General features: G+C 42.6%; 1 protein-coding gene across 1 annotated transcript in view; it reads left to right on the forward strand.

Annotated features, from left to right (window-relative positions):
- The first annotated feature begins 10,424 nt into the window (after nt 1-10,424).
- The window catches only part of LOC147454588 (uncharacterized), a 42,246-nt gene continuing 38,909 nt past the window's right edge, over nt 10,425-13,761 (forward strand). The window contains exon 1 of the mRNA XM_086516489.1: nt 10,425-10,580. Within this exon, the coding sequence (XP_086372615.1) occupies nt 10,494-10,580 (87 nt within the window). The 5' untranslated portion in view covers nt 10,425-10,493. The remainder of the gene's footprint in view (nt 10,581-13,761) is intronic.

Below are 13,761 nucleotides of genomic sequence, written 5' to 3' on the forward strand. Positions count from 1 at the left end.
GCTTCTACTGGCAGCAATTCGTATGGAAATTTTGGTGATAAGGGCAAAAAGAAGATGCGTTGCCATTATTGTAAAGCTAATGATCATTTGATCAAGTCGTGTCCTAAGTTGAAGGCCAAAGAGGGTGGTTCCACTGCAAATGCTGGTTCCACTACAAATGCAACCATTGTTGAGCTTCTGTGAAAGGAGACTGTGTTGCTGATGTCGATGCAGAATGGGCTTTTAGCGCAGAGTGCACTTACAATACTGTTGTCCATGATGCATGCTTGTCAGTTGCTACAGATTCACATGTGTGGTATTTCGATAGTGGTGCTACAAAGCACATTACCTCACATCGTGAATTGTTCACCTCTCTCGAGTCTCTCCCTCATGGGAATTCACTCACTTGTGCCAACAATTTCTCTTATCCGGTTCAGGGAGTTGGAAAGATTGTGCTTACTGCTGCAAATGGCGGTTCCTTCACACTTGTTGATGCACTTTATGTACCTGGGATCAAGAAGAATCTCTTGTCTGTATCCGCACTTGCTAGACTTGGACTTGTAGTCAAATTTGTGGATGATATGTACGGTTCATGATCTCAGTTTTGGTGATGAAATTGTTGCATCTAGCCTTTTGTGCCATGGGTTGTATAAGCTCACTTTGTATGACAAGTCTGAATTTTCTTTTGCAAATGCTATTGCAGATTCAAGGGCTATTTCAGATGCAAAACTTTGGCATGCACGTTTTGGTCATCTGAATTTTGGTAGTTTGCTGCGTTTGCAGAAATCTGATATGGTTGCTTCTTTGCCGCCTCTTGAAGCACCTATTAAACATGTTTGTGAAGGCTGCATTCTGGGTAAAATGCAGCATTCTAAGTTTCCAAAGGATGGTTTAGTTCGGGCCACCTGCAGGTTGCAGCTTGTGCATAGTGATGTTTGTGGGCCCATGCAAACTTCGTCCTTGGGCAATTACCTTTACTTCGTGACTTTCATTGATGATTACTCTAGGCTTGCATGGGTATTTCCGCTTAAAGTGAAGTCCGAAGTTTTTATGTGCTTCAAACAATTTATGGCTATGGTTGAAAATGTCTCGAAATGTACTATGGGCACCCTCCGTTTTGATTGAGGGGGGGAGTATATGTCTCATGAATTCAATGCATTTCTGGCTAGTCGTGGGATAAAACACCAATGTACAATGCCTTATACACCTCAGCAAAATGGTGTTGCTGAGAGGAAAAACATGTCATTTACAGAAATGGCACGATGTATGGTCAAAAGTCAAGCTTTGCCGCATTCTTTTTGGCTTGATGCCATCATGTGTGCCACTTATGTACTAAACAGGTGTCCTACAAAAGCTTTGCACTCTATTACTCCATATGAATCATGGCATGATAGAAAGCCTTCTATTGAGCACATGCGTGTTTTTGGCTGTTTGGCATATGCTTTGGTGCCACAAATACAGCACAGAAAATTGGATGATAAGGTTGTCAAATGTATTTTTGTTGGTTATAGTGCTGAAAGCAAAGGTTACAGGTTGTATCATCCACAAACAAAGCGTATTCTGGTTTCACGGGATGTAGTGTTTGTGGAAGATTCTGTTCAGCCCTTGTTGTCATGTACTAGAGACAGTAATATAAGCTCACAGGACATTTATGACACTGTTGCCTCTTTTCAGTGGTGGAAATACGAATGTAAATTCCAATGAGGCAAATGTACAGCCTATGGGGGTTTTTGAAAATGTTACAAATCAGTTTATTACTGATGCAGATGTATGTACATGATGTACTTGATGAGGAAAGGGCTGAAAATGAGCAGGCTAGAGGTATGCCAAAATGGCTGGTGCACACTTTGTGTGACAGTAAATTGGATGCACCTTTGTCTAGTTGTACTCGTTCAGACTCTCGCCATGCATCTTATGCATCAGATTGTTATGCTTTGGTTGTGTCTAGCTTACATGATGTTGAGGAGCCTCTGTCTTTTGATGTAGCATAGAATTCAGAAAGTTGGATGGCTGCCATGCAATCAAAATGTGATGCACTTATAGAAAATGACACATGGACTTTATGTGATGTGCCTCCTGGCAAAAAGGCCATTGTTACGAAGTGGGTTTACAAGTTGAAACGCAAGCCGGATGGTGAGATCGATCGCCATAAGGCTCGACTTGTTGCAAAGGGTTATGCACAACAAAAAGGCATAGATTATGAAGATACTTTTGCTCCCACGTGTCGTATGACTACTGTGCATTTTCTATGTGCATTGGCAGCTCATTTTGGTTGGGATGTACATCAATCAGACATTGTTACTGCTTTCTTGAATGGTGACATATTTCAGGAAGTTTATGTAACGCAGCCTTGCGGTTTTGTCATAAAAGGACAAGAGGACAAAGTGTGCAGATGTAAGAAGGCTTTGTATGGGTTGAAGCAATCTCCTCGTGCTTGATATGGGAAAGCCGACACTCATTTGGTCAAACGAGGCTTTCGTAAACAGTCCAACAGAAAGCACATTGTATGTAAAGCGTGAGGGTGATGTACTTCTCATTGTGGTTCTTTATGTCGATGATTTGCTGATCACTGGACCAGATGAGAGACATATTGCTGAATCTAAGGCTGATTTGAATGCTACTTTCAAGATGAAAGATTTGGGGCTGTTGCATCATTACTTGGGTATACAGTTTAAGCAGTGTGATGGTGGTATTGCCTTGTGTCAGAAAAGTTACATAGAGACATTGCTATGTAAGTTTGGACTTGAGGATTGCAAACCTATTGCCACTCCTATGGAAACAGGTTTAAAGTTGAGTCTACATGATGTTGGCGATCCTGCTGATGTCACTCTTTATCAAACTGTTGTTGGCTGTCTCATTTATATATGCAACACGAGGCCGAATATTCAGTTTGCAGTCTCACAGGTCAACAGATTTATGCATAGCCCAGGGTCTAAGCATTGGTAGGCTGTCAAGAGGATTTTCCGCTACCTTAGTGGCACTTTACATCTTGGCTTGTTTTATCCCAAGGGGGGATCATTGCCGCCATACTTATATGCTTTTTCGGACTCAGATTGGGCTGGTTGTTTTGACACGCGAGTGTCCACAAGTGGTTTTTGTTTCATTTGGCAGTTCATGTATATCATGGTTGAGCAAGAAGCAACCTACTGTGGCCACTTTGAGTTGTGAGACTGAGTACAGGGCAATCTTCACAGCTACGGTTGAGTGTGTATGGCTCAGACACCTTATGGCTGATTTGGGTGTTGGACATGACATTGCCAACATTATCTACACTGACAGTCAGAGTGCACTGGTAGTTGCGAGGAACCTAGTTTTTCATGCTCGCACAAAGCACATTGAGGTGCATTACCACTATGTCAGGGAGAGGCTCTCAGCATGAGAGATCAGCTTGGCTTATGTGCCAACACATGACAACCTTGCAAATCTTTTCACAAAGGCATTGTCTCACGAGAAGCTTGAAGCTTTCCGCAAAGCTTTGGGCTTACTCCACTTTGTGGATTGATCATGTCCTCAGGGCATGGCACTTCCCTTTACTCATGTGCCAGCTCTCATTCACCGCATCACTCCAGGGGGGAATTGTTACCATATACATGTGGTAGTGATGTGTGTGAACACACTAGGACCGCCGGGGCATTTTTTCCCTCTTTAGGAGGTTTTTCCCCCCGAGCATTGTATATACGTCCATCACTCTAGGGCTATCTATCTTTCCATTGCACACTAAGTAACACACTCTCTATTGTGTGCCTTGAGCTTCCTTCATCTTCTCCAAGCTGTGTGTGTTTACTGCAATCCTAATTCCAACAACTGTGCTCCTATATGCACGCCTAGTGCTATATAGAAAAACAGGAGATCCATGCCGGTCGGGACTCCGAGATCTTAAGGATAGCCATGCTATTTGAAATGCTTGCTGCATCTATACGTTATGTTATAGATCAGCCTATGTGAGTGTAAGTTCATAAAAAACTCAACTCAATCTTGGCACCAAAACATGTAGTGCTTACAAAATACCCAAAAACATATGTAATGGCAAGCTCTTGCTAGGCCATTATTATCAATGGGGAGTCCACTATGTAGATCTGTTCAAGTTGGAGAACAATCACGTAGGGAATGCTAACAGTTGGGTCTTACCCTAGATCTGACAACGGCTCTTAACCAGCCTGGGTGGCTCATAGCCCTTATGTCAATTAGTGTTCAAATGACGAACTGAAGAAGACTAATTTGAATGGCATCTGGCCAAGTTCTAGCTGAGAGTGAGAGCACCTTGGTTCAAGCTGACTCACAAGCAAAACGTAGTTCATAATCTTATGCAGAAAGCTTTGCATTATTCCCTTAAAGAATTTAGGAAAGATAGAGAGAGAGAGAGAGAGCATGCTGGGTTGAGGAACATTCTTTAAGTTACTACCTTGTATATGCGGTGTCCATGCTCATGTGCATCTTATGCCTAGCGTGCAGCTTATTCTATAAGCATGCAACAATCTATCGCGATGACACTCTCATCGGGAGAGGTAACCGAAATCATATCGGGACCGTTCTACTTTGTATGGGACGAGGAAAACTTAAATATGGCACTTTGCTTAGGAAGTAAGGCCTAGATTTAGGTTCCGTTGATTGTTGGTATGCGATGACAACAACCAAAAAGAAAATTATGGGAAACAATTCAAAACGAATATTGTCTGTCAACGAATATTGTCCTTGACAGAGTGACTATGTGAGAACGGAATCGTACTTTATACCACCTGGGTAGCATGCCGTGCATACAAAAGTGGAAGCCGTGGCTAGCATGACAATCATAAACGTAAAAGTGAACACCATAAGTGCCTTGCATCGGCTGGACTGGTAGGGAGTCGGTGAGATGATATCCTGATTAATGTGCCCCCAAACTTGGTTGCCACTGCTCGTGACGCCAAGGCAATCGTAGCACGAATTAGAAGCCGTGCTTCACCTGAAATTGGCAAAGCATGTGGCTGTGCACAACAAACAATACTATCCAAAGGAAATGCGAAACGTAAAATTGTGGGACATGTGTATCATATACACCCGAATGTAGTGATCTTGTATGCATCTCATGATGTGTTCAGCTGACCGTATAAGCCGAGATTATGTAATTGGTCTTACCAAAGATTACTATACCAGAAAAGAAATTGGGGCATACACTACCCAATTCAAAAAACGTATAGTACTCTGAAAATCCACATGCAAGTATGAGAAAATATCTGAGCATAACGTGTTCGACATATAACTATTGTGCCCTGCACCAAAACTGGAGTTTATGTCGAATCACGAACTCATGCATCATGCTTACGTTGTCGTACATGTGGACACTGCTTTTTTTGATGTGCTCCTAAGCAATAAAAGCATAATTTTTTACTTTTTGCATGTCGAAAGTCGGATTGTGATAGTCGCTTCCTGACCACGTTGGTCACGACCATATCTGTTCCTACAACCGAATTCTCTTGTGCATGTTGGACCTCTTTGGTCATAATTGGTGAGTAGACAGCCTCTTGGGTTCCCGGCAAGTAAGAATTTGATTCTAGTAGCATATTGTAAATTAATTGTGTGAGATTTTCCACTTGCGTAGCCAATATTTGGACCCGTACAACTATCTTGCAAAATCGGGCATCAAAAGTTTGCTAGTCTTGTCGAGTGACAAACTCCCTGGCATCCGACAAGTTACTATCATCCTCTAGAATATCAAACACATTATGAGGAGGAGGTCTAGATTCTTGCGGAGAGAGAGATAGACTGCCGGGGTATGCATTATCTGTTCCCGTTGCTACGTGGGTGCCCTCCGTGAGAGTATCCAGCCACGCGACATCCACAGGTGGAGCAGACTCCAGGTATTCGAAGTCAAACATATGTTGATCATCAATTTCCATACTCATGGCAAAAACGTGTTGTGTGAACAAAAGAGAAAATAATACCTTGGAGTACAGCAAAACTTGTAGCCGTACCGAACGCAGAAACTCGTAGAAGTAGAGGCCGGTAATTAGCCTTGCTAATTCCGCCTCCGGTCATAAAGAAGGTGAATTCCAAGCTGTGGTAGAATTTGTAAAGAGTTGAAATTGTTGAGGAACTTCAAATCGTCGTCAACGAAGGTTGATGCGATGCTACAATTCTGCAATATGGAAGAAGGAACGAGAAATTGACATTTTTGAAGAAGTTCGCGGCTCGGTGGCAAGATTATGTTGCCCTTGCTGTACCGTGATTCAATTGCAAAATTTTGCAGCTTATTTATTCTTCGCCTGCTGAACGGGATGCTGGGAATTGAGTCCGTGACTCCTTTGGTATATGCCGAGACGCCTTTTGTCTCGTAAGGGTGTGTGCCGGGGTGGGCATGCACCCTAAGTCATAAAAAAATTGTCCAAATTTTTGGGCCTTAGGGCAAATGTGAAAAAAGCTTCTTGTAAACGACAATGGCGCTGCTGCTGCCCGCCAAGTAGGCTAGGGAACTCGCAGCACCTTGTGTGGTGCTCAAACAGGGTCGCCGAAGAGACGAGTTGTGATCAACAAAGTCGCGCACGCCGTTCAAGGCCAAAATCGAGCCGTGCCGAGCAGGTGCTCCCGTGGTCGGCCTTCCTTGCAAGCGGTGTTGCCCATGGAATCCCTCTCGTCAAGGCTACGGTGGAGAGAAGGCACGCCCTCATGCACATGCAAGAGAAGCTCCAAAAAAGTGGGGCTCTCCATGCCCTTGTGTCCCAAAAAACAACTTGGCTCTTGATACCAATGTAAGAACTAGGGATGCTAGACCAACCCCCCATTATATAGGCGGGCTCCTAGCTCCTTGCTCTAGACGGATCCCCTGTCCACACTGTCTAGCCCGGCCCCTGGCCATAGTCCGTGACCACCCTAGTTCTTAGGTTTGGGCCTTGCCCCTACGGAACCCTTGTCCTGACATATAGAATATGACAGGACATATGCAAATTGACAATTAGCATCTAGCACTGAATGGAACAAGAGAATGATTAATTTGGCAAGGGTAGCGCTGCGTGAAAGGGATATACATTTGAAAAATGCTATAATGTTTATGGGAGGAGACAAAGTTAAGTACATCAATTATTAGAGATAATAGGGATGGTTACAGTTGAGATTATATCCAAGCGAAGTTGTACTACTATGTCTATTGATGAATGTTTTTTCTAGCATACATGGTACATGTTAATTCTTACAAACGAAAAGTATTTCAAAAAGAAATTTTTCATCGAATGGTTGGTAGCTTAGAACGTTGGCTGGAATTTTTGAAGGTGGACGTTGAGTGTGTTTTGTCTTTTGTCTTTTGTAGTTATTTGTGCTTTACCTTTCTTCTTTTGTAGTTATTCTCGGTACAATGAATGAAAATAGTGATACATGTAACTTCACCTTATGTGTTCTATGTTATGGCATCGACAATTCATGTTGCACCATTTTCCGCAACGATTGTCAAGTCGATGTTTTCATTGATCATGCAGCGCACGCCAATTGCGATCAAATCCAGCTCATTGAACTTAGGGTCTAGGAGCCACTACTAAAGGACATTTATGTTACCCGCGCTCATCTTCATTTCAACTTTTGTAATGTCAGTTTGATTTTACAACTTATTCAAGGCAAGGTTCTTATAGTGTTGGACATTTGATCTGTGAGTAAAGATTATTGTAGTAGAGTTGTTGATGTAGTCATGCACATGCGCTTCATCTATAATACATGCACCCAAGGTACAAATGATCTCATCTACGATTGATTTTGTTTCATGAACAATGGTCAAGAACTGAAGCAATCAGGGTCCGTTGCATGTCTTACAGAGCATGACATCTTGTACAAATTTGCATGTAGCCAGTGGACCGAGCTTGTGATATGGCATGTGTTACAAAGCTCCCGTGCATGACTACAAACCGGGGGTAGTTGGGCAAGATCATCGAGCAAGAGAACACATTTGTTGTTGAAGGAATCTGCCAATGTACTGCTTGTTATGTTGCCATTTTGTCTTATGATAAGGTCAAAAGTCGTTTGGGTTAACATGGATAGATCGTCTATAATTATAATATCTGCCTCTTTTACGTCCAAATATCGCTCATTGGTCTCATGAATACAGAAGGGATACTCTTGATTTGTGGTTGGTATCTTGAACTAGCAATGTAATGTAGATGCAATGTTGCTAAGTCTTGTTGTTGCCGCTCCGATGGCAAAGCGCCCAACAATAATACAAAAGTGAGGACAGTAGGAGTGTCTATATTATTTGTATGTCGACCTCATTTATTGCTATAGTGCAGGATAACATATTTCTAGATTGCGAGCAAAGATATCACATCGCATGCTCCAATATTTATACAATACAGTAATTTCAAACCATGACGTGGCATATGGACAATAAGCTAGTTTCAAGTTGACTGCATTTTGCTCCCTAGCTTATTGACTCTTGGGCTATAATCTTGTATCTCTTGAGAACTTCATACTGATATCTAGTACGGGAGAAACGAGGACATACACAGTATGACATCAATTATTTAGACACCTAGTATGGTATCAATTATTTAAAGCTAAAGTAAAGATGCACAAGGTGAATTCACTATCGTGATACACCACATGCATTCACTACTTGTGTATTCACTAACTATAATACATCACATGCATTGGCTAACAACAGTCTGCAAAGAGTTGCATGTGTAACTAACATGTGCAGATGTTGATCGACATCAAGTGTATAGTCCTCTGAAAACGAGATCCAAATAAACCGAAGAAAAGGAAGTAATGCGGAAAATTCTAAAACAAGCAAATAGATAAAGCATGAATGAACTACAACAAGCTTTACTGACTTGCAATGTTGTACTCATGTTCTTCGATTGTGCAATCTATAGGTCGATATTTGAGTAAAGCTACAGAAAAGCAATGTGAATATTTAAACATATCATCTTGCAATGAAATGTCACAGATTGAAAGTGCAAAGTATATAGTGCACGTTATACAGAGGTGTCATACAAAAATATGGTAGAGAGCTGGCACTGTGGTCTCTCCAAAAATTATAAGAAACGAAAGCTGTGCCTTACCTTGTAGCGTTTATGTGTTGCAAAAGCAAACGCATGCGCATGGAAAATTGGATGCAGATAACGGACCTTACAGTGTTGTCGAGCTGGAGTCGTGCTTGTGCAATTGGAACGTTGCAATGTTGTGAATAATGTCCTCCCTATCATACACAAAACACACATATGTAACTTTATGTTCTATGTCTTGTGATTAGTATTACCTTTTGTGTGTGTGTGTGTGTGTGTTGTAAGCTGCTTCGGTCAGCAATTATGTCTTCTTGTTTCCTTGCTCACTAACCCGCATTATGTATCGTGCTTCCTAACCGCAGATGATAATGGGCATCTTGAGATCGTCATCCCCATAGCGGAAGGCACTACATTCAGCCCACTCATCAATAATCCAAACACACATCTGGAGAACTACTATTGCTTGACACTCATGGGCATTAGTACGAGTGGCGTTCCGCTCGATATCATTCACCTTCAAAACAAAGCAAAAAGTGGCGGACACGTTGTCATATTTAGTAGTTATGAAGCCCATACTACCTTGCATTCCGCTGCCTACTAGGCATTGTGGCAAGCTATGACCAACTAGAACTTGTAAATGCCCCATGTTATACTTCTCAACACATCAACCTGCAATTGAAGGCAACACGACGTCAAATTTGTTAGTCCGTTTGACGTATGTTATTTCTAAGGGGGTTCAATCAACATCTCAATCAGGTAGCAATTCTCTTCAACACCACCCAAAGGTGAGCGTGTAATGAGTGTGTTTTTGTAGCCATAGAGATGGTATACGTCTTAAGCTCATCACCAACAATTGTAAAAGATCTATTGATGCCTTTGACAATGACCTCACTTTCAAGAGCAATAGATTTGTTTTCTGCATTGAGCGTCCACTTTTGAACATCTGTGAGTCCCGTGCTTTGAGCAGTAATGAGCAAAAAACAACTCTAGAGATCCATCGATTTTGGGCCTCGAATAATCACTTATCGCTTGCAGGGGGACGCAACAATCATCCATTAGAAACTAATTTCGAGATAAGATGCAACATCATGAGGAATGTATTTGCACAAGTGGGCGCTTGGTACCCAACATATACGATATATTGAGTGTATAACTAAATAAAGTAATTTTGGAATCTTGAGGTTGCAAAATGCATTCGACAGTAGATCACAAACTCTGTCCTCTTGACGCTAAAATTGGTTCCACACTCGGACAATATTTTATTTTATTCACTTGGTAGCTATTCACGCGAAGTTTTTTTAATTTAGAGATTTTCATGGCAGTGATGTTTTATTTAAAATTTAAATTCAATGTCACGTGGTGGCTTCTGCGTTAAGATACTGGAAAAAGAGCCTTTGGCTCACCAAGTAACAAGCATGAATGTCTTGCATGTCCCAACTCAAATTACAAGTCCACCGGCCCATTTAAAATGATGAATTAAACGGCTTGCGAGTCGGAGTAGGTCGTGGGGTCGAAACCCAGAGCTCCTGTTTATTCAAAAATGTGAAGAGCAGGATGCCGAAGAGGAAGGCAACCTTCTACGGAGTGCGCGTTGGCAAGCAACCAGGGGTCTACGATAACTGGGAAGTCTGCAAGATCCAGGTGTGTGGAGAGAGAGAGAGAGAGAGAGAGAGAGAGAGAGAGCGAGCTAGCTATAGGACCAATCAGCTACATCCGTTGAGTGTTTTCCTCCTGGGGCATCCTTCCATGATGGCACATAAAAAGAAAAGAACTAAACTTGCTCTTGGAAGCTCTTGTCACTAATAAGGGCTATGGCTATAATGATAATGATCCACTACATGACAGAGACTAGATGTGCTATGCTGTTTACAATGGAGTTTGTATTTATTTCTTGAGGAGAGCGGCATGCAAGTCTTTGATTATTGATATCGCTCGTCTATTTTTTCTTTTTTTGAAAAGAACAGTTGCTATACACTGAGTATAGAGAGACTTCTAGAGATGCTCAAGAGAGCCCGTCTTCTAGAAGAAGTACAAACTGTGGATGATCAGTGGGAGGGCTGTATGTACATCAAGGTGGAAATTGAAGAATGATGAACAAACCACCGTGGAGGGGCATAATGCCACGTGATCGTGCCTCTATCATACTGAAAAGAACTGTAGTATGCGCCCATAGTTGAAGAAATTGATGGTGTCTATTGGTTGGCCATTTTCCATTTTTCCTTGCTTGTCTGATTTTGCTAACTCTGCTCATTTGTTCTTTAGTTGGAGTCGAGTTAGAAAGTATAGACTCATATTAACCAATAGAGTTGCAATGGAGTATGTAATGTAAATACAATTATTGTGTGTGTGTGTGTGTGTGTGTGTGTGAGTGTATGTGAGCTCTGCAAAACCACAATGAATGGCTACCCACACTGGACACATAGATAGTGAAGTAGGTGTGCATAGGGTAAACACTTAAAAATGCAGATGTTGGGAAAAACTTGAAAACCCCATGAAATAGGGTTAAAATCAGAAACCCAAATATGGACCCAAAATGATTGGGTGGACTAACTGAAAGTGTTCGGCCATGCTTCCTACATGCAATGCAGTGGGTGACCAGCTTGAGAAAACCACTAGCCATACAAAAATCCATGACGGAGTGGGGGATAAAACTCTGAACACCTTGTCTTAGCACTTGTTGGTGAAACAATAGAAAGAAGCCGAAGGTGTGACGACAAGATCCATTGAGGAACTATTTGCAGGAAGATGGTTGTTGCATTGTGCAATGTAGGACAATACTCTAATGAAAGATCTCATGAGTCTTGCTGAAACCGGCTCCCGAACATAGTGATACTGAAACCTCAATGTGTTTTGTCTGAGCAACATGGGTTCTTGGTGATCGCAATGCAACTCTAAAAGAAATGTGGCGGTAAAGAACTTTTCGTGACTCTCCAAGTAATCTTCAAAGCCTTATGCCTTCACAAGCCGCGAAAAAGTTGCTCTATACTCCGCTTCTATAGATGAAAGTGCCACCGTTGGTTGTTGCTTGCTGATCCAAGAAATTAGTCCGGTGCTGAGTGTAAAACTACTTTTGTAGTATAGTGTCGAGAATCTGGGTTACCAGCCTGGTTTCAAGTCACATCAACGTCACAACACGCAACCTATGTTGCGACCATAGAATATATTATACTCGAAGGTGCCGGAGATGTACCGCAAAAGTACTCAAAGCACACTGTTGATGCTGATGCTGATGCTGATGCTGAGGCTTGGGTGAAAACTAAATCCACATTGAAGTTGAAAATTCAATGTCTGGGTAAGAGTACGTCAAGGCAGCCCACAACATTCCGATATAGAGATTGATCAACTAGGGGTGAGGGAGCATGTAAAGATACTAGGGTAGTTCTTGTTCGACGTACGGAACGTCTTGTTCCGTACGGCCCATCACGCACCGTTCTGTTCGATTAGTATGTTCCGTGCGTTCAAAAATTTCTAGCTGTTTTTTATCGTAGGCGGTATTTTGACTGTTGCCTACTGGACGTCGTAGGCAAGTTTTGGAGCTGTTTTGGAGCCCATTTCCACCACATTGGATCATATGCCATGTGCTAGAGCCTAGGCCCTAGCCCTTCCACATGTGACAAATTACAATGGACATAAGGCTTGAATCCCATCATCCATGTGAGATGATGTGACCTATTCTAATGACACTCCCTCTCTCCCATGCTCTCCCTCACTCATCAAGAGTCATCATCCATGCTCTCCCTCTCTCATGCTCTAGCCTCTTCCTATTTAAGCAATGCCTCTCCATCTTGTTCTCCAACACTTACAACTACAAGCTCTGAATGCTCTCAAGCTCTCGAATGCTCCCATGTTCTAGCTCTCAAGCGACAAGCTCTAGGTCTATAGTTTAAGTGTATAGTTTAAACCCAAGGGCCTAGGCCTTAGACTCAAGAATTATTTGTCTTTTTATTTTGAACGTTTGTAATGTCATCGTACATCATAAATTTTTTTAGTTCGTTTAGTACCGCACATCGTCGTACGTGTACAAAACGTACAGGCTCGTACGAGACCACCCTGAAAGATACATTCACTCGGGCTCAAGTGGAATGCCGATAGATCTGTAGGTCTTCATCTTGAGTCTATCGAGAATGACTTTGGAACTTCTGCAGAGAGAAGAAAACACCTTGAGGTGTTTGATAGATCTCAAAAGTTAAAATCAAGGTAGAAGTGTAGGAGTCCAAGATCTGTCATCTCAAAAGTCGACTCAAGTTTAAGGGCCAAGGTTCAAGGCTCAAGCCTTCAAGCTCGGAGAGAACGAAAGAGGGGTAGGCTCCAAAGTTTCGACTTGGAGAGAGAGAGAGAGAGAGAGAGAGAGAGAGAGAGAGAGAGAGAGAGAGAGAGAGAGAGAGAGAGAGATGGCCCATGGATGATGGGACTCGGGAGAACTTAGAAAGTTAGAAGGGTAGGCTTGTGTCCCTTAAATAGGAAGCCCTCCCCCCAAAACTGGCCGTTGACACTTGAGTTTGAATTTTGAATTTCAAAAAGATTGCTGCCCTCGTCCGTCTCGCCCCCTGCCCGCGTCCCATGCTGCCCCGTCACCGGGGACCTGCGTCTTGCCCCCGTCCCTTGTGAGAAACGCCCCTACGTTTGAAAAACGCGTCCCGTCCTCTGCTCCTACGTCCCCCGTCACGTCATGGTACTGCAAGGAGATGTTGTCACAAAACGGGAGCGTACACGAGCACTTGAAAATCTGAAAATTAAAATACTTTGCAAATGTGAGAGAAGGGAGAAGATCGACACAGTATTGGGGACCAGAAGATGGGCTGGTCCCCCCCCCGTTAAGAGT

This window comes from Adiantum capillus-veneris, chromosome 7 (assembly GCF_014529385.1).
Source record: "Adiantum capillus-veneris isolate H3 chromosome 7, ASM1452938v2, whole genome shotgun sequence".
Classification (NCBI taxonomy): Eukaryota; Viridiplantae; Streptophyta; class Polypodiopsida; order Polypodiales; family Pteridaceae; genus Adiantum; species Adiantum capillus-veneris.